At 38.3% G+C, this 21,240-nt stretch overlaps 5 protein-coding genes across 5 annotated transcripts; 4 read left to right on the forward strand and 1 right to left on the reverse strand.

Annotated features, from left to right (window-relative positions):
• Positions 1-1,319: 1,319 nt before the first annotated feature.
• Positions 1,320-4,001, reverse strand: LOC108824857 (uncharacterized). The gene is given in 8 exon segments (XM_056994854.1): positions 1,320-1,661; positions 1,754-1,829; positions 1,831-1,865; positions 1,939-2,125; positions 2,127-2,188; positions 2,860-2,975; positions 2,978-3,131; positions 3,990-4,001. Coding segments are annotated over 8 exon segments (783 nt in total). The 3' UTR covers positions 1,320-1,520.
• A 7,556-nt stretch (positions 4,002-11,557) lies between these two features.
• Positions 11,558-12,062, forward strand: LOC108826817 (RING-H2 finger protein ATL39). Its single transcript, XM_018600167.2, has one exon. The coding sequence runs from the start codon at positions 11,582-11,584 to the stop codon at positions 11,996-11,998; it is 417 nt and encodes a 138-aa protein (XP_018455669.1). The 5' UTR covers positions 11,558-11,581; the 3' UTR covers positions 11,999-12,062.
• A 1,555-nt stretch (positions 12,063-13,617) lies between these two features.
• Positions 13,618-14,178, forward strand: LOC108824858 (uncharacterized). Its single transcript, XM_056994855.1, has one exon. The coding sequence runs from the start codon at positions 13,618-13,620 to the stop codon at positions 14,176-14,178; it is 561 nt and encodes a 186-aa protein (XP_056850835.1).
• A 4,725-nt stretch (positions 14,179-18,903) lies between these two features.
• LOC130499890 (uncharacterized) lies at positions 18,904-19,781 on the forward strand. The gene is made up of 2 exons (XM_056994365.1): positions 18,904-19,241; positions 19,321-19,781. The coding sequence occupies exons 1-2, from the start codon at positions 18,941-18,943 to the stop codon at positions 19,599-19,601; spliced, it is 582 nt and encodes a 193-aa protein (XP_056850345.1). The 5' UTR covers positions 18,904-18,940; the 3' UTR covers positions 19,602-19,781.
• A 129-nt stretch (positions 19,782-19,910) lies between these two features.
• Positions 19,911-20,899, forward strand: LOC130499867 (uncharacterized). The gene is made up of 2 exons (XM_056994320.1): positions 19,911-20,290; positions 20,382-20,899. Exons 1-2 carry the CDS (start codon positions 19,975-19,977, stop codon positions 20,606-20,608), a joined length of 543 nt encoding a protein of 180 aa, XP_056850300.1. The 5' UTR covers positions 19,911-19,974; the 3' UTR covers positions 20,609-20,899.
• Positions 20,900-21,240: the final 341 nt, after the last annotated feature.

Raw genomic sequence — 21,240 nt, forward strand, 5'->3', positions numbered from 1 at the left:
AAGGAGGCTTAAGTGGTGACCTTTGTTTGGGGACAGCCAGCTGAATAAAACAAACCATGGGCTTGATGTCGTCTAGGTTCATCCGAGTCCAAACATGGAAAGTCTTGTTTACTTTGAGCAGTGGATTTGATGCCCGCATCACCGAGAGAGTGGGTGTGGGTGGCCCATTATCCGTGGACGTTGGGAACGTTACATATACCTTCCACTTTTTTAAGCTCGTTGACTTGTTTTTCTGAATTGATATTATTTTATATTTTACCGCTGACTCAGAACTCTCAGAAAACTCAAGATATGCATCATTATATCGAGTTAACAATATTATGTTATATGAACCATTATTTTGTACACTTGTAAGGTAGTTTAGTTATAACAGAACAAAACCAAATCAAACCCGTATCGCACCAACAATAGCAAATTAACAACACATGGTTTCATGTAAATCTTGACATAACAGAAATCAAATTCCCCACCCCTAGTAGTGTAAGCTTTGTGGAGGCTTCGCATTTTCCTTATAGAAGTTTTCCATTAATTTTCATTAGTTAGTAACATGATTTTCTAGTCAAGTTCTGATAGAAATACATGTTGGAAAGTAGCTTCAGTGAAGCGACAGTGTAACTTCGGGAAATCAGCTATTTCATACATCAACCGAGGATCGCGGTCCCGATCAGTACATGCACTCGGACCCTGTGCTAAAACATATATCAATATTTAATATTTTCAAATTTCATACATGAACAACAAAAATTAGGTCTATTCATACTTTAACCGTGTCTCCGTAAGTCGAAGATTACAGATGCTTATGCGGAGTTAACGGATTACTTACGCGTCAATTAGAAATTAATATGTGGCTTTTATGTTTTAAATATTAAATAGCTAAAAGTATACATATTTCTAAAGTGGTCTTTAACTAACGAAGATACGGTCAAAGTATGAATAGACCGAAATATTGTAGTTCATGTATTAAATTTGAAAATATTAAGTATTGGTGTATGTTTTAGCAAAGGGCCAGAGTGTATGTACTGATCGGGACCGTGACCCTCTGTTAATGTATGAAATAGCCAATTTCCCAGTGTAACTTCACACTTTAACTCATCTGTCTTTCGAAGTTTTCTGTAACATAGAGATGTAGTTGCAGGGCAAAGTTCAATTAGCTTGCTACGCCAGGTTGCTTTGCTTGGGACTTAAGAAGAAGTTATTTTCTGTAGCAGAGAGATAACTTTAGTAAGTTGCAAGGCGAAGGCCTCAAACTATTGTGGTTAATCTAAACCTGTTGTTTTTCCCTTTCCTACAAGACACACATTGATAATACAGACCACATGTTTGGTTGGAGGCTTCACATTTTTCTTATAGAAGTTTTTCATTAGTTAGTAACATGATTTTCTAGTCAAGTTCTGATAGCCATACATGTTGGAAACTAGCTTCAGTGAAGCGGCAATGTAATCCAAACCTGTTATTTTTTTTCCTTTCCTTCAAGACACACATTGATAATACAGAGATATGCATGCTTGATTCATCTGTCATTACTTCTTTTTGATCCTAGAATCTGATGAGTAGTTCCCCACAGGTGATAGAGGATTCCTTCTGATTTCTGGACTGCTACTAAACTCAAGCTTCTTCTCAATGGGACTGCTCATCATCTTCAGACTCTTTCTCTTGTTTGACTGTAAGTTGTAACATAAGAGCATCTCTAAGTTAGATAAAAAAGAATCCGTATTTAAGATAATCCTACTGCTTTTCATTTTGTGGCTTTTACCTTTGCAGATGCGCTTTTGTGACTTTTCTCACCAGAAACAAGAGGGCTTTGTTGCCATAACAACTTACGATTTTCTATCCAGCTTTCGGTTTTGCATGCTCATAAGTTCTGCCTGTTAGAAGTTTACAGGTTAAGTGTTATAATTTCAGAACAAGAGAGTGCGTTACGGTGGTGTATTATATTACCTCTTGCCCGGCTTTAGCGAGATTCTGGATAATGCATTACTTTTCTGCTTCAAATTTATTTGCCTTTGATACAAAAGTCAGAACCTTTTCCGTTGAAGGCTTTAATCGATCCCACCTGCTCAACAAGGCTTGGCAAGATTTGTCTTGAGTGTTTGACTCCAAGAAGAGACGCCCCATTGTACTTTCCGCTTATGAGTGATCCCAAAACTGAATCAGGCAAATCTTCTTCTAATGGTGTGCAGTTGTCAACCTTTTGAAGAACAAAATGAGAACACATACATTTGTCAGATATTTCTCTGAGGAACACAAAGATGTTATATTTCCAGATGAAATTATGAAAAGTAGATGCTGATAGATGCATCGACTGACTAATAAGTGGATGATGGTAGATACACCTTTCTAACAGAAACACTCAAGAAGGATGCGGAAAGATAAAATCAAGAAATGAAGAAGAGATCTTTCAAGAAGCATAGACAAGGCAACATCTTACAACTTTCTGTATCCACCCGCAGCTAGAGGAAAACGACTAGCAGTAGTGCATAAGTGACAAACCAGTCTAATATCGAGATATGGAAATATCTAAATGATCTATTAACTTCAGCAAGCAAAACAGTATGGACTGACAATTTCCAAATGGCAGAGTGTCTTTTTAAAACAGTGTTTAACAATGTATGGACTGACAATCTCTTCCAAGTGCAAACTTAATAGACAGGAAATGTATATTAAGGATGTTATGCGAATCTCAATGCCCCAGTTAATAGTAGAGGCAATAGTACTTAATAGGCATGAAATGTATATGAAAAAAATTAAAATGCAAACTTGATAGACAAACCATTTGATCCATAACAGCCTAACCAAGCGATAGATCTGTAAGTGCAAAAAGCTAACTAATTTACTTATATGATGAAGAAAAGGTTTTACTTGGTCAATCCCAATTTCTCGCTTAAAGATCTGCAATTCCTCATACTATCTACCAATTTCGTCTTCCAAATCACGAACCCTACCTTCTGCTTCTCTGGCTCTCTCATCAGATTCATCCCGAATTCCATCAACGCATAACGATCTTAATGATAGAGTAAGCACTCTTTCTCCCATTTCCTACACTGACTCAACAGATTTCCACACTCCTCAGCCAGTTTCTGGTTCTCTTCGACGAACTAATTCAACGCCTGGGCATTCAAACTCGCTTCTGACTAAGAACAAACAAGATCAGAGTTCAATCAGTATGTAACAAACACTACAAGAAAAAAGGGTTTTGATAGCAGTCGAGAATAGCGTTTTTTGCTTTTTTCCTATGGTTGACATACCCGTTAAGTTTAGATAGCGTTCACGTATTTTAAAACGCTATGATAAAATTTTATATCTAGAAACGTTATGATAACTTATTTTTAATAGCAAAAAAATTAAAATGATATGTTTAGCTTTTGAATCCCTAAACCCTAAACAAGTTTTTAAACCTTAAACTAAAAATATAAACTTCAAAAATAATATATTCATACTATAACTTCAAATATTAAACTTAAACTAAAAATTTATGTTTTTAATTTTTATATATAACTTCCAAACATACAGACCTTAATTCTTGAATCAAACTTTATACCCTAAACCCTAACACCAAACATATATATTAAAACCATATATTTACTAAATATAAACTTCAAATCTAAGTTTTTATTTAACAAATTTCAAATCTAAATCTTAATCACAAAATCTTTATATAAAAACTTAACACTTATACTTTCAAAACTATAAACCTTTAAATCATAAACATAACCTTTTATACAATCTAATCACACAAACCCTATCATGCAGTTTTTAAACAAGTGTATAACAACAAAATTCTAATCAAAATTTATATTTCAAATGTTAACTTATAATATATAATCTATAAATTTCGAAAATTTCTAAAAGAATTAAAAAGAAATGTAAAAACAATTTTATTGTCTTTTCTTTATGGCCATTGATTTGTTCTAATCCAAAGATTAAAATTTTATCTTTTATCTATCTTCGACCTTTTCTCTCATTGGCTAATTATTTTTGTCAAGGATTACATTCTTAGCCATAGATTTGTTTTTTGATCCAAAGGTCTAAAATCATCCTCTCTCTTTTCTCATGGATCTGAGAACTCATTCTTATCATCCCTCACTTCTCAAACAATTCACTTAACACAAACATCTCATCTCTCTGTATAACCCTCATCTCTCCTCACACACACACACGAAGGTGGAGCCAAGCCCAGCGACCCCGGATCTGAAGATACTGGACCACCGCCATCTCTCCCATTCGCCACCGTCCTCTCTCACCACCAACGGTCACCTCTCTCTCTCTCTCTCTCTCTCCTCTCTCTCTCTCTCTCTCTCTCTCTCTCTCTCTCTCTCTCTCTCTCTCTCTCTCTCTCTCTCTCTCTCTCTCTCTCTCTCTCTCTCTCTCTCTCTCTCTCTCTCTCTCTCTCTCCTCTCTCTCTTAAATCTGACTTTGTTAGCAGATGTGGTGGTCATTTGGTTTGCGGCTAGGAGGCAACAGAGAATCCGGTGGTCGTTAGCAGAATGGTGGTCACGGGCTTGCGGTGATGAGGAAACGGAGAAGCTGGTGTTCGCGAGCAGATTGGTGGTCATGGGGCGGTGAGGAGGCGACAGAGAAGCTGTTGGTCGTGAGATGAGGCGGTGCTCATGGGGCTTGCGGCGGCAATGAACGGAGAAGTTCGTGAGGAGGCGGCGGCAAGAACATTATTAGGTTTAGATTAGGTTTAGATTAGATCTAATTTGTAAACCATCTGGTTTAGTGTAAACCTATCTCCTAGGAGGCCTGGTTTTCTTACTAGGTTTAGTTTTGGTTTAGTTTTAGTTTATACTTTTAATTTGTAAATCATATTCTTTTTTGTACATTAATAAAAAAAATTAAATATAAACGAGTTTAAATTTCAATTATGTTTCTAATTTTTAATTATTTTTTATTTTTTATAATAAAAATAATAACGAAAATTATTCGCTATTAGAGAATATTTAATTGCAGATAGAAAAGCGCTATCGTAGCGGAAGAAGAGATAGCAGTGCTAAAAATCGCTATGTAATGTACGTCACCTATTATGACGGGCGATGATACATCGTTTCAAAAACAGCTATCATATCGTTATATAGCATTTTTCATCCGCTAATAAAACTCATTATTCTTGTAGTGAAAATCTCTCAATAACACAAAGAAACAAATTACTAACCCTAACTTGGTCGATTACATGGTCTTTCTCCTTTAATCTAGAGAGGAGAGCCAGGTATTGATCTCTTGTTGGAGTAAAACAAAAGAGCTGTTGGTTACATGAAGTACAAACAAGCAAGATTGAATCAGTCGTATGTAGTTTGTTTTAGTTTGTTTCAGTCTTTGCGTTGTGCTTAGTGTTTCCGTTTATTTAGGTGCAAATGTGTTAGTTGGTTAGTTGCTTCGTTTTAGGATCTTTTTTTCCATTAAGGCTACTTATAGCCATTTCTCTTGTTCGATAAAAACCACCGTATTTTTAAAGAGATTTTGATCAAACAAATTGGTATCAGAGCTCTGTTATAAAAGAGAGAGAGAGAGAGAGAGAGAGAGAGAGAGAGAGAGAGAGAGAGAGAGAGAGAGAGAGAGAGAGCCCGCAGCTTCTAAGTGAAGAGTGAAAAGAGATGGTAAACGACAAGATGAAGTTACCTCAATTCGATGGGCATTGGGATCACTGGAGTAAAGCGATGGAGAACTTCTTCCGAGCCAGAGGGCTATGGAGGACAATTGAAATCAGCGTGGAGGAACCAGCAACCACCGCTGTTCTTTCACCTGAGCAGCGACTTCAACTCAACAACGCAAAGACCAATGATCACAAAGTAAAGCACTATCTCTACCAAAGTATTGATAGGGTGACTTCTGAGCAAATCCTTGACATGAAGAACTTTAAGATCATATGAGATTCAATGAAGACAAAGTTTGGAGGAAATGCAAGAGTGAAGAGAGCTCTGCTACAAAAGCTGAGAAGAGACTTTGAGTTGTTGGAGATGAAAGAGTCTGAGAGTGTGGAGGAATACTTCACACGGGTATTGAGAATCACAAACCAAATGAGAAGCAATGGTGAGGAGATGATGGACTCAAAGGTGATGGAGAAAATCCTGAGAACTCTCAGCGAGAAGTTCACATATGTTGTGATCTCAATAGAAGAATCTAAGGACACTGAGAGCATAACTTTGGAAGAGCTGCAGAATTCCTTGATGGTGCATGAGAAAAAGATCAAAAGAACCGAGAAGGAAGATGATCATGTGCTAAAGGTGACTCATGGCAGAGGAGCAGGAACAAGAGGCAGGGGATTCACCGGACGTGGAAGAGGCCGTGATCGAGGCATAGCGTACTTAAACAACAGTACCATTGAGTGTTACAACTTCCATCGACTAGGACACTTCCAAAATGAGTACCAAAAGTGGGAGGAGGAATCCAACTACGGTGATCTTGAAGAGAATGAAGAAATTCTCCTAATGGCATATCTCGAGGAGCAGCCCATTGAAGGAAGTGACAACAACAACATGGTGGAGAAGTCATTGATGACTCGATCGGGAAATCAAGAAAACATAAGAAGGTGTGCATGGTTCTTGATTCATGCTGCTCCAACCATATGAGTGGAAACAAAGAGCTGTTCTTAACTCTGAATGAAGAATTCAAACACTCGGTGAAGCTTGGGAAGAGAATGGAGAGGGAAAGGAAATGTGAAGCTGGTGCTACATGAGAAAGTGTATACTATCAGAGAGTAAGATGAGGCCAAACAGAATGTCTATTCTATTTGATCAGTCAGATGGAGGAGTGAAACAAAGGGAACAAAGATGCCTACAGATCACCACCGAGGAGATACCAAACCTATGGCATGAACAATTTGGCCCTATCAGTCATCGTGGAATGAAAACTCTCCAAAGGAAAGGCATGGTGAGACGTGTTCCAAACTTTGACATCCAGACGTACACATGTTCATGATTGCCTAGTAGCCAAACAACCGAGGAACCCCATTCCCAGAAGCGTTCATGGAGAGCCAAGGAGATACTGGAGCTGATTCACTCAGAAATTTGCGGTCTTATCAACCCCATGTCAAGCAGTGGTAAGAGCTACATACTATGCTTTATCGACGATTATAGTAGGAAAGCATGGGTGTACTTCTTAAAGGAGAAGTCTGAAGCTTATAACTTCTTCAAGCTGTTCAAGAGTAAGGTGGAACTTGAATCAGAAAAGAGTATCAAAGGATTAAGGACTGATAGAGGAGGAGAATACACCTCAAACGCATTCTCTGACTTCTGAAAGGAGCATGGGATTCACAGACAGCTAACAACAGCGTACGCTCCCCAACATAACGGTATAGCCGAGAGGAAGAATCGCACTGTGATGAATATAGTATGATCAATGCTGTCAACAATGAAAGTTCCAAATATCTTCTGGCCTGAAGCATATTGGACATTTTATGTCCTAAACCGATGTCCAACTCATGCCGTCAAAGAGACAACACCGCAGGAAGCTTGGAGTGGTGTAAAGCCGAATGTAGATCACTTTCGAGTATGGGGAAGCCTAGCACATATACATGTGGGAGATGAGAAGAGAAGAAAACTCGATGACAAGAGTATTACCGGCTTTCTACTCAGTTTTCCAGAAGAATCAAAGGGGTACAGACTGTGTGAGCCAAAGAACAAAAGGGTCGTAATCAGCAAGGAAGTTGTGTTTGAAGAAACCAAGGGAGGGAACTGGAAAGGAGAGCACGAGATGATGACTGAATCTGATCTTACTTGGAATGATGATGGAACTTGGGAAGAAAGTGATCGGAAAGATGGTGATGATGGTGGCTCTGAGGAAGAACAAGAGCAACATGTCAACAATCAACCTACAGAAGCTCAAGCAGAGCAACAAGCGGGAGTCAGGGAAGGAAGAACAAGGAGAATCCCACAGTATCTAAACGATTATGTCACTGGAGCAGGAGTTGTAATGGAAGAGGAGGAAGATGAACTTAACATGGTGTACCTCAACCTAAACTCAACTGACCTGGCTACATATGAAGAGGAAGAGAAGATAACTCAATGGAGAGATGCAATAGACGAGGAGATCAAATCCATTGAAAAGAATCAGACATGGGAGCTCTGCACTTTCATGATGGCGCCAAGTGCATTGGGGTGAAATGGATCTACAAAACAAAGCTAAACGAACATGGAGAGCTCAACAAGTACAAGGCACAGCTCGTTGCAAAAGGATACTCACAAGAACATGGGATCAACTTCAATGAGGTGTATGCACCTGTAGCAAGAATGAACACAATCAGGACTATCTTGGCTACTACAGCGCATAGAGGATGGGAGATATATGAGTTGGATGTGAAGTCATCCTTCCTACATGGTGTTCTAGCTAAGGAAGTCTACGTGTAACAGCCAAAGGGATACATTATGTAAGGAGATGAGGAGAAAGTGTACAAGCTACACAAGGCTCTATACGGATTACGTCAGGCCCCACGGGCATGGTTTAAAAGGATTGAATATTATTTCATTAGGGACGGTTTCTTCATATCTCAAAACGAGGAGACTCTCTTCCTAAAGAAGAATGATCGAGGTAATGCACTTATTGTCAGTGTGTATGTTGATGACCTCATATACAGTGGAGATGATGCAGCAATGATGGAGAAGTTCAAGAAGTCTATGCAGCAAGAGTTCGACAAGTCGGATCTGGGGAAGATGAGATATTAGGAATTGGAGTACTGCAACTACCTTAGGGAATTCATTTTCACAAGCCAAGTATGCTCTTGAGGTCTTGAAGAGGTTCAACATGGAAGAATGTAATGATGTTTGTAATCCAATGGTGCCAGGGATCAAGCTGGATGTTGATGGAGATGGTGAACGGGTTGATGAGACACTCTACAAGAAAATCATAGGGAGCCTTATGTACATCACAACAACTCGACCTGACCTGCAATTTTTTGTAAGTCTTTTGAGCCGTTATATGTCTAAACCTACACAACTACACTTACAAGAAGCTAAGAGAGTGTTGAGGTACTTAAGAGGAACTATGAACTTTGGGATGTGGTATAAGAGAGGAGGAACTGGAGAGCTACTGGTGTATACAGACAGTGACTTCGCAGGAGACATCGACAGCAGAAGAAGCACCTCAAGGTATGTATTTCTCCTCGGTAATGCAGCTGAGGCATGGTCCTCAAAGAAACAACCAATAGTTACTCTCTCCACTGCGGAAGCAGAGTATGTGGCTGCATCATCTTGTGCGTGCCAAGCTATCTGGTTCAAGAGAATTCAACAAGAGTTGGGATATGATACAAGTGGAGGCACAATGATCTTATGCGACAACACATCAACTATCAAGCTCTCAAGGAACCCTGTGTTTTACGGGAGATGCAAGCATATTGGAGTAAGGTTTCATTTCCTCAGAGACTTGGTCAAAGATGGTGAAGTAAGCCTCAAGCACTGTGGAACGCAAGAACGAGTGGCAGACATCTTCACTAAGGCGCTGAAACGAGAAACATTTGAGAGGTTGAGGAGTCAGCTTGGAGTGTGTTCATCTGAAGTTAAGCTAGGCTTTCATTTGCTGGATTAAAACAAAGGATCCGTTGGTTACTTGAAGTACAAGCAAGCAAGTTCAAATCAGTCGTATGTAGTTTGTTTTAATTTGTTTCAGTCTTTGCGTTATGGTTAGTGTTTCCGTTTATTTAAGTGCAAGTGTGTTAGTTGGTTAGTTGCTTCTTTTTAGGATCTGTTGATTCCTGTAAGGCTACTTATAGCCACTTCTCTTGTTCAATTAAAACCACCGTATTATTAAGAGTTTTTGATCAAACATCTCGGAGACGCAACTGTGATTCTCCACCCGTACAAAGCTTTTTTTGGAGAGACTCCATTGAGATCGAAAGACCCAAGGAGTGATCAATACTGTCTTGGATGAAATCATCCACTTCTTGAGAGTGATTCATTCTCGCTCTCCTTTCTGTTTCTTCTGAATACGTTCTCTAGTTTCGCATGATTAATTTCAGAAAGAAAAAAAAGAAACAAATTAAGAAAAGAGTTCAGGGTTTGGAAGTTTCCAATAACTGGAGCAAGGGGAGAAAGAGAGAGAAGAAAGAAAGAAAGGATTTTGCAGAGACGAGTTGGGGAATTCAAAATGAAATGAGAGACTAGCCGTTATAACTTTTCAATGAAGTAAATTTTGGCTATATTTTATTGCTTAGAAATTTGGCTCTTAACACAATATCTATAAATAGAAATAGACAAATATCAGTAAAATTTGATTCAATCTGTTATTCATTTCGATTCGATCCCAAAAATTCAGATATTTGTAACTTTAAGAATCAAAAAAAATAACAAAATTTAATACCCGCCGAAGATGGAGTAAATTACGAATACTCATTTTTAGAAAAACGGATATCCGATCCGTAATATACATATGCATATATATAGAATTATATAAATTTATATCTCTAAATAAAATTTTAATATCTTTATCCACTAAATTAATTATCTGGTCATTAAATTTTTGAAAGTATATAGTTTTTAATTAATTTGTAGTGAAATATTATTATTTCATATAAATTTTTCTTTTTTATTTACTTATCAGAAAGAAAAAAAAATTAATTATTGTTACCGGATCGATTGATCGAAACACCGAATATCCGAAAAATTACGGATCAAATCAATTCGAAAAAATCGATTATTCATGTGGAACAGAATGAATCACAGATATCTATAAAATTTTGGATATCTGCTATGCATCCACCTCTACCTATCTATAACAATAAAGTTGACTGGAATCCCTCCTCATCCCTCCACCTTAGCATTGGACATCTAATATTGTGGATATCCAATATGCGAAGCAAAGAAATAAGGGCGAAGCAAAGCCTAACCATTTTACCTTTGTCCAGTTTGGGTTGATAATTAATATAAAATATTTTATTTTAAATAGGGGCTCAAAATTTTGTTCTTTGATTTAGATAACAATTACCTTCGGACCAGGTCTTGTTTGATCTTTTCTTATTTTTTCAGCCTAGGCTAATCTGTTGAGTTCGATAACTCATTTGGAATTTATGTGTCATCTGCAAAATTGTTTACGTTTTTCTACACAATCCAAATACTGTTTTATTATTCTGTTGCAAATTTCTTGTGTCACGCAGATAAATGTACTTTTTTCTTTCCTGGAATGGAACCCTTTTTCAAACGGTTTTAGAGGTAGAGTTTACAATATCACTGGTAACTTCACTTCCAATAAGAGGAATAAAGTACAATTTGGCATCATTAGTAAAACATTTGGATAACATGTTCGACCAATCTTATTCAAATTACATTAAATTAGAATTAGTTTGGTCCAGTTAAAATTTTTCTTTTGATAAAAGAATTATATCAAGGTCCAGTTAAACCACTCAACCTTGTTAATCTAAAAAATTAGCAACTGGGATAGTGGAAGAGTCATTGCCTTTATTCAAAGCGAAACAGGGGATGCGTATCAAACGCAAAGTACAGTGGCGCATGGAAATTAGCTAGAAACTACGAAGAAAACGTGAACGCCACTTCTCTCTCACTATGTATATATGAATATGTCCGCTTAGATCGAGTCTCTTGTTATCTCTTTATCTATTGCCATTTAACGAGAAGATGTTAAAAATAAAGTTAGCATCATGTCCTACTTCAGAAGAAACGAAGGAACCATTGTGTTTGCGTTTGCGAGTTTAGCGTTCATAGCGTTTTACTGCATCAATTATTTTTTCCGGCGATGCAGAAATCGAGACGTTGCTTTGGCCGCAGGGGACACCGAGGAGGCTGTATCTAGTCCAAATCGGCCACCGCGTGGGCTTGACGCTAAGGGCATCGAGTCGTTACCCTCGTTCATTTACACAGAAGCTAATGGGATTGGGCCAGGACAAGGCGAGCTAGTATGTGCGGTTTGTCTGAACGCATACAAAGAGGACGAAATGCTGCGTCTAGTACTACCTTGCGGACATGTTTTTCATGTTGACTGTGTGGACATATGGCTCTCTCATTGCTCCACGTGTCCTATTTGTCGTGCTGATGTAACTCTTGATCCAGTCTATTAGCCTTTGACTTTGTATTTTTTTCCCACTATTGGCTTTGTGAATAAATTTTTATCTGTACTATTAAAAGGGAAAGAATTTAAAAAATCGATTTTTTCATCTTTTAAAAAGTTTATTTACAAAGATTGTTTAGATCTTTTTATTAGACTTAAATATTTTTTTGGTCTTACCTTATATATTTTTAACAATAAGTTAGTCAATAACATTATACCATATATTTGTCGATTTTTACTCATTTCCTTTCTTGAGTTATTATATAATTGATCAAATATTTTTTTATGTTATAAATCATATGGTGGACGAACCATAACCAACCCGGTACTGGCTCATGCATAGATCATAGGCTGCCAGCTTTTTCCTTTTATGTTCTGCTCTTGTTTTCCTTTTCCTAGTTGGATTATGATTTGTTATCTTTCTATTTATCAATGACGGTCTATTTATAAATCCCTTTATAAGGAACCTTTATGCTTATGAATAAAATAACAATTATTCCCTTCTAGTTTACAACAGGTTATCAGCATGATAGCCTCTAGTCCTAAGCCCCCACGAAATATTCTTCAACTCAGCCGAAAATCATCAAACCTTAAACGCAAAGAAATCTGTCTAGGAACTTCAAAGAGGCCATTCTTTCAAACCGTGAGGAACCAAAAAACGATCAAAATATCAAATCGAAGCCCTCGCCGAGACGAATCCGCAGTGAAAACCGCTTGTCGATCTGACCACCGACGCGCCCTCACGCACATATACAGTGCACGTCAATTTGCTTTGGAAACCAAATCCTATTCCAACAAGGATTTTCTAGCCGAACTCAACTCTTGTGAAAAATAAGTTTATCATACCTTAGTTGATTCATGTTATTTGGTTAGCTTATGGCGTTCATGTTATCTAATGCTCCTCGTGTTGTTTCACGAGCCGAGGAAATTAAAATCTAATATCAAGGAGTTCAAGCCAAGAGGAGTTGCTGCCCGTGCGATCAAACTCTCTTTTCCATCAAAAAGAGTTCATAGCTAACAACGACTTCCACTCGTTCAAACCGACGATCCGACGAATCCAATAGCACAGCCGACCGCCGAACCCGATCCGTGTCCGCGACCCGATAGCAACAAGCTCTCGTTCGCAGCCTGTTCCAGATCGATCACTTTTCTTCGGTGGTATGTTCAACCCTACTTGAGGTTAAGGTAACAATCAAAACCCTAGAACCTAAAGAACCCTAATTCTCGATAAAAACCCTAATCAATAATGAATTAGGATTTGGTTTTAGGTTGATTGAAAGTTAGGTTGATAGATCATAATGGTTACTAAGTGGCAAGATGCATATACCATATTTCATAAGAACGCTCATAGTGTTTTAAAGGAATTAATGGACTGATTGTGTTGCTGTGGAAAATTAATTGAAATTGCGTATGATTTCCTGAAAGCTAAGATGATAGAAAAGAATTGCACGACCAGGTTAATGGAAACCGTTTGATAGGATTGATCATTCCATGTTGTTCTGGCCGTGCGGCTTGTTTAAATATTACATCATACCCGTTTGGTCGTGTGGCCAATTTGCATATATGATTGTCTTGTATGCATTAAACATGAACACTTTTAAATCTAAATTATAAAACATATGATTTAAGATGTTGAAAATAACCAACTTGGATTTTGCTGCCCTAAATCTCTCTGGAGATAATTATTTGCAATATGCACTTGATAATGAGATCATCTTGAAATCCAAGGGACTCGGTGAAAGTATCACTGAGGACAATAATGTCAGTAAGAAAGATCGGTACAGAGCCATCTTGATCATCCGCCATCATCTAACTGAGAGTCTAAAAGACCAGTATCTGACCATTGAGAATCCATTGGACCTTTGGACAGAATTAAAGGCGAGATATGATCACAAGAGAACGGTGATCTTACCAAAGGCTCTGTATGATTGGATGAATCTCAGGATCCAAAACTATAAGTCTGTGGACGAGTATAACTCGGCACTGTTTAAGATTGTTTCTAAATTGAAACTGTGTGGTGAGAGTGTAACGGATAAGGATATGCTTGAGAAAACCTTTTTCACCTTCCACATAAGCAATGAGCTGTTACAACAACAATACCGTGAGAAAGGATTCACGACTTATGCTAATCTCATTTCTTGTCTATTGCTCGCTGAGCAAAACAATCAATTGTTGATGAGAAACAGTTAAATGAGACCTCCTGGACCAGCCCCTCTACCTGAGGCACACACGGCCACAGAAACCAAGAAAGAAGCAAATCACGTCCAATATAATGGCCAACACGGCCATGGTCGTGGAAAATGGAATGGGTGTGGCTGTGGTCGAGGTTCATTCGGCCGCGGGCGAGGAAATCAACATGGTTGAGACCGTAGGCAAGGTCATGGTCGAGGCCGCGGATCTTCATTCAAACCACAATACTCAAAAAACTCGACCAAATCTGTGTGCCATAGATGGGGTATGAGCAATCAATTGGCAAAGACATGTAGGACTCCCAAACATCTAGTCGATCTCTATCAAGAGAGTATGAAAGGGAAGAATCATGAAGCCCACATGAAATATCAAGATAATGAAAATGATTTCGATCATACCAAATATGATTTTATGGAATATGAAACCTCAGATTTCCTAAAAGAATAAGGCTGATTTCGACATCAAATTTTGTGTTTGCTTTGCCTTTGTGTTTTCTTTGTCTTTCTGATTTCTTTGAGTTTATTTTAATATCTTGTCTGATTTCTACTTAATAAGATGAATGTTTTTGAAAAACGTCAATATGAGTACAAATTGCGGGTATAAAAGCCTAGTTGAGGGCCACGGCCAGGCTAAATATATTGTTGCCTAAAGGGCACACATCTAGAGATATCTGATGCATTATATTCACCCTAGAAAGGCCCATTGAATTTTAAAGATATAAGAGTGAATGGTTTCCATATAGAAACAATGGGCGAAGGAAATAAAGAGTTCCTTCAAATATTTATAAAATTCACCCAAGGCCATTAGAAAGTGGTCGAGACTATACATGCATTCTCTACTGGTCTATACTATGCAAATATCAGTATGATAGAGGCCAAATGCCACGGTTAAACAGAGTGTTTACCCACGATTTCACTAAATGGCATAATCGGCTTGGCCATCCCGGTTCAAACATGATGCGAAAATTGATAAGTAATAAAAAGGGCACATATTGAAAGAAAGAAAAAAAGAGTTTTCCCAAATAATCTCACGTGTGTAGCATGTATAGAAGAAAAACTCATTGATAGGCCATCACCAGTCAAAGTGAGTAAGTAAATAATAAACTGGTGAATCCATGTCCGAAGCGTTTAATAATTATCGTATGTCCATGGGGGCAAGTGTGGAACATTGGCGCATGTGCATACATAAAATGGCTTGGCCGAATCTTTTATTAAACACATACAGCTGATTGCTAGACCATTACTTATGAGGTCAAAACTCCCATCACAGCTTGGGGCCATACAAAATTTACATGCATCTAAGTTAATACGCATCAGGCCATTTAGTGAGTATAGATATTCCCCATCTCGATTATTAACGGGTCAGGAGCCCGACATATCCCATCATAAGACATTTTGATGTGCCGTTTATATACCAATTTCTCCACCACAGAGAATTAAGATGGGACCTCAAAGGAGGACGGGGATATATGTTGGATATGGTTCTCCCACGATTATTGAATACCTAGAGCCAAACATGGGTGATCTATTTAAAGGCCAGGTACACGGATTGCAAGTTTAATGAATCCAACTATCCAACATTAGGGGGAGAAAATAATAAGCTGGTAAGAGAAATAGAATGGCAACGAACATCATTGTATTGGCAAGATCCTCGGACTGAGAATGAGAATTAGACGTCCAAAAGATAATACATTTACAAAAGCTAGCTAATCAATTGCCAGACTCATTTGCTGACCCGGAAAGAAAAGAAAGAGTGACTAAGTCATATATACCAGCTTGAAATGCACCAAATTCGAATTTGACGTCCAAGAGAGACACAATCAAGTTGCTACAGAGTCTAAACAACGTGTGAAACCTGGTAGACCAATAGTTCCAAAGATAAGAATCCTCGGAAACAAAAGAAGGGTGCAAAGAATGATAGAAGTGATATATTTAAATTTGTATTGTAAACGATGCTATGCTATTTTTTAAAAAAAAATGTTGTAATTTAAATCTTTTTTGAAATTTTGAATTTTCTAAATTTTAAAATATCTATGAATTTTTATTTAGTATTTCTGTATTTTAATTTAATTTAATTCATTTTTGAAATTTTATATTTTTTTTTATTTAATTTTATGATTTTTTATTAAATTTTCCGTATGTTTTTTAAAAACAATTCTGAATGTTTATTTAATTTTATGAGTTTTTATTAAATTTTCCTATTTTTATTTAATTTTCTGAAATTTTATTTATTTTTGTTCATTTTATTAATTAGATAATTATTTAAAAAACCAGACACATCATTTTTTTACCAGTATAGCCGGTCAACTTTTCAATTTGGAGGTTTTTATGATGCAAATGTCACTTTGAAGGTTAAATGTGTTAGTGAAAAAACTTCAAGTTTAAAGTGCTAGTAAGTGACATTTTGGAGGTTTTAGAAATAAAATTTCATTAAAATATTCGAGATGTAAGTCCAAGTAGTGCGATTTCAAGTAATAAAAATGTATAAAACATTAAAATTAAAATATACACATTTTCTTCGGGTGAGAGTTCTTTAACAGGTAAATTATAGAAAGCAACCACTAAAATGCCAATTATTAAAACAAAGAACGGATTAAGAATTTTTAATTAATGTTTTTAGAATAAGATTTGGAGAGATATAAAATGAAATGAATGAGTTGTAAGTGTTTTTTTATAGATTTTGAAGACACTGTTATTAGCCGTTAACTAGCCGTTTGAAAAGTAATTGTTTTTTCAAATTTATTTATGACTGTTGGAAGTAAAAATTATCCGATGGTGACCTCTGCTTAGGCTCTGACCGCGGCGGAGCTGAGGTAGATGGAGGAAGACAGATCTTTGGAACGGCGGCAAGCAGGAAGAAGAGGAACCTCCGGGATGGGTCGGCTTTTAGGGTTTATTGGTGGTCGTTGACGGTCGTTTTCAACCTTGATTCATCAGATTTCAACTTAGAGATGGAGGTTTGTTGATGTGCTTGTGTCCCTCTTTCTCATTGATCTGAAGGCTGGTGTCTCATAGAAGAAAGAAGAGGGCCCGTGGTGTCGAAGTCTGGAGAGCTTTCGGCGCGTGGAAAGACTCTGGTCTCAATCCCCGACAAGTGAATGTTGGGAGCCTTTGTCTTAACGGTGGCACCAGAGCTCATAAGGCTGGCGTGTGTCAGCTGGCTGGGTTCAGGCGTGGCGCGTGGCTGTGATTCCCTCAGTTGCAGAGTTGTTTATGGCCAACTCGGAGGAGGGAAGAATGGCGCTTCATTGTGGACATAGGGAGCTTCGTCAGCGGCGTGAAGGTTTTCTCAGGAGCAGCTGCTTCTCCGGTTTCGGACACAGAACATGGGGAGATCCTAGCTTCATCGATTGGTCAATGAAGGAGTTTTGGATCTCGGTGGCTTCATGTTTCAAAATGGAACATTCGCAGTGCCGAATTATAGTCTTATCCGGCAGTTTTTCTTTGTCTCCTCTTGGTGGTGAACTGAATAGTCATTGTTGCCAAAATCTCAACTCGACTTTGCAAGGATACATAGCCTTAATTTAAGGACAGTTGAAACTTACACATGGGAAATGCACCTCTCGGTGTTGTGGTGGTTGGTTATGTGCTGCACTCAAATCATGAGACATCAACTGTTCTGAGCTTATTTGGTTTTCCTCTTGTGTTTCCTTTTCAATTGTCTTTGAAATAGTTCTGTATCTTTGTTTGCTTAGTGGTAGAACGTAAGTGGTTTAAGGGGCGGTTCATACTGAGTCGTAGTATGGACTCGTCCCATGTGGTTACAAGAGAACAATAGAGTTTGATTGGGTAGCGTAGGATCCATAGACGTGTTTCTAAAGTGATACTAGATCACTTCATTGTCTCGTGGTTGAATCTCGTGTGAGATGTAATCTCATTGTAAAACTCTTTGGTTAATGATTATTGAAGTTGAGCGAAAAAAAAGTTCCAAGGTGTTTAAAAAAGAGCTATTTGCACCATAAATATAGAAAGATGATGAAATTTGCACGGATGGAAAACCGTTCGGCGCAAATGCAAAGCCCAGCTTCTGATGGAGAGAAAAAACGACAATGACCCTATAGCTTCTTTCTCTTACGTATTAAGGTGGAAAAAGGTGAGCAATTATGACATGCATGTAATGATTACGAAATCTATATATATCACCTGACCGTAAGTAATTATCTAGGTTTAATCTAAAAATAGCCATAAAAACTGATCATTCATATTGTCTAGAAAAGATAAACCTTTTCGACTGTTTACCACCGGTAACAAATCGATATGCATGTTGTGCAAACTGTAACGCCGTGCGTATATATTTCCCTCTATATAACAAGTCTTGGTCTGTGGTTAAAACACACTCCATAACTATCACTTTCTTATAGAATCGTCTTTAATGGCTATTTAAGGTTTCTCCTTCATCATTTCCAGTTCTTGAATATAATCAGGTTAGTTACTTCTGTCATTTATGTCGTAGTTTCACATGTTACATGCGATGGTTTTTGCATTGATGATGGATGCATGTCAGTCTGGAACATAACTATATCTTAGAAAATATTATTAATCTCAAAAAAAAAATCTTTTTGCATGAGGTCTTTCTCTTTTGTTTTTGGATTACATAATGATTTCATGTGAAAAAAAACTTTTCAGATGGGGAAGCTAGTGAGGCTTTGACGTGGTGAGTGGCTCAAGGAAGAAAACGGCGCTTCGAATTTTCATGCTGATCGTACTGACTTTGGTTCGGGGCGATGATAAGAGACGATGAAAGTTACGAGTCTTTGCTGAACATGGCGAGGATGAGGTATGTGGTTGGACAAGGGACTCCGATCGTGCTTTCTTACCAGTTTCCGTCATGGATTCTCGGTCCAATTGGGAGGCGGTCTGCGCCGATTAGCATCACAACAACCGCTGACATACCAGTCATGCTAAGTATAAGGGAGTGGTTCACCGAGCTCGTGCTTGTCGTGACCATAGGGGCTGAAAGCGTCGCTAGAATCCACTACAACTGGAGAGACAACTTCATCGTCGGCCGAAAGCGGTATGTTGTTGACGGAAGTCAAGACGAGTATGAAAGAAGGGAGTTTCAAAGTAAGTGTATGGATGTTTATGTTGTTATACTTTCGTTTTGTTGTTGGTATAAATGGCTCTTTCTAATTTTTTTTTTCAGGGCTCGTTGTTGGTAGAAGGATGACATGCAGCAGATCCATCTTGGAGGATATTTTTAACGACCATGAGATGATGGTTCTGCATAGGGTTGATCTTGAGATGGACCTAGCCGACAGACTTCAAAAACAAGCTGACCGCCGCTACGAAGCTATTGCACGTGAAGTGATATTGGTGGAAGACGACGATGAAAACATGGCTGATGCGCAGATATGTCTGGTTTATATTTTGTTAGTTCAAATCTGTGATGATTTTGTATATGTTAGCCGGTTAATTTCTATATAACCGGTTAAAATTTTAAATGATTGTGCATGTTTCTAATTATTCGGTTAATTGTGTTTTTGGGTTACAAAGGTGGGGGCGATGATCATGCGGCCATCACGGATCCTACGCAGTTGCCCCTGACGCAGCCGAGCACTGACCCAGCTGAGCCACAAGCAGATACGGATAAAGTTCTCTTGAAAATTTTCCCCTATTTGTATTGTTCGCTGTATGTAACTGTATGTTATTATCCGGCTATTACTAAAGTTGTGTGTACATATTATATATTAACCAGTTAATTTTAATGTTCTCATCAGGAGCACTACCGTTGACGCAACAAGCTCCAGCCCTCCCGGAAATTACTCAAACTGAGGGCAGAATCTTCAGGCGAAGTACTATGGAGACATCTATGGCTTTTTGGGAGGGTCTCATGGGTGAAGACCTAGTTCTCCCCGATGGGGTGGAGCCAGATCGGGCAGTAGTCGAAGGTGAAGGACGCGAAGAGGAGACAATAAGACTCGTGGATGATGGACTAGTTGTCGCAGCTCAGAAAGAAGATGATGCTTCCTCCACTGGCTCGTGTGTGGGTTTGGTTGTGGAGGTCACTCCGCCTGTATCTGTGCCGTGTGAACCTCACCAGGCAGTTCCCACCATTCCTGCAGCTGCCCCGGAACCGGCTAACGAGTTGCTCGCAGCGTTTGAGAAGTTTTTACGTAAGATGGACAATATGTTATCTACATTTATGTTATAACGATTGCAAGGTGATCCAAACAAAGATTAAATCGGCCTCCGGTTTGCATGCAGCATCTAATGGTGGATCTAGCAGCCAAGTGCCTGCACCCGTTGTGGTGTCTGGGAGTGGAATTTCAGTTGGAGAAAAAAGTCAGGACCAAGCTACTGTGGTTGTGACAACAAAGCTCGGCCTAACCATTGACTGCGGTGGTGTGGCGGATCCCGGCCCCCATGATGTGGCAACTAAGAAACCAAACTCCTCGTCTGATGAAAGTGGAGATGATGGTGGGTTTAAATAAGTTTATTATGGGCTGCTACTGCGATATCGGTTATCTAAAATATTAATCGGCTAAGTTTCTAATAACCGGATTGTTACATTTTTCCTGTGATATATTAACCGGCTAAACTGTGGTGTATTGCGGCTAATTATTAGGATAACGGTTAAGTTGGATGTTTTCAGTAAAAAACGGAAGTGTGTTTTCTCATGTACCGTTTATCCGGCTTTATAAAATTATGTAAGGTTATGTGTTTCTGGTTAATCTATGTTTGTATGTTCCATTCGTCGGTTATGTAATGAAGTGTGTGTTTGGGTTTTATGATGCATTGTGTTATTTAGTTGGTTATTCTGTCACTTGTATCAGCTATTCCAGTCGCTCATGTTGACTAAGTATTTGTGAGAAAATATACGGTTAATTGATTTTGTTGCTTTTTAAATGAGCCACTTCATGTGTTTAAGATAAGCTGCGCTTTTACTATCCATGCCGCTATGTTAATGACAAAAATATTTATAAAACCTTTACACTAATGTGCAGGCTATGTGGGATCAGGTGATAAAGACCTTTTCGTTGGAAAGACTTTTGAGAGTCGAGATGCATTCAAGCATCACATGGCTCGGTATGCTATCAAAAACAAGTTCGTTTACCGTTGTGCG

Source organism: Raphanus sativus, chromosome 9 (assembly GCF_000801105.2).
Source record: "Raphanus sativus cultivar WK10039 chromosome 9, ASM80110v3, whole genome shotgun sequence".
Lineage (NCBI taxonomy): Eukaryota > Viridiplantae > Streptophyta > Magnoliopsida > Brassicales > Brassicaceae > Raphanus > Raphanus sativus.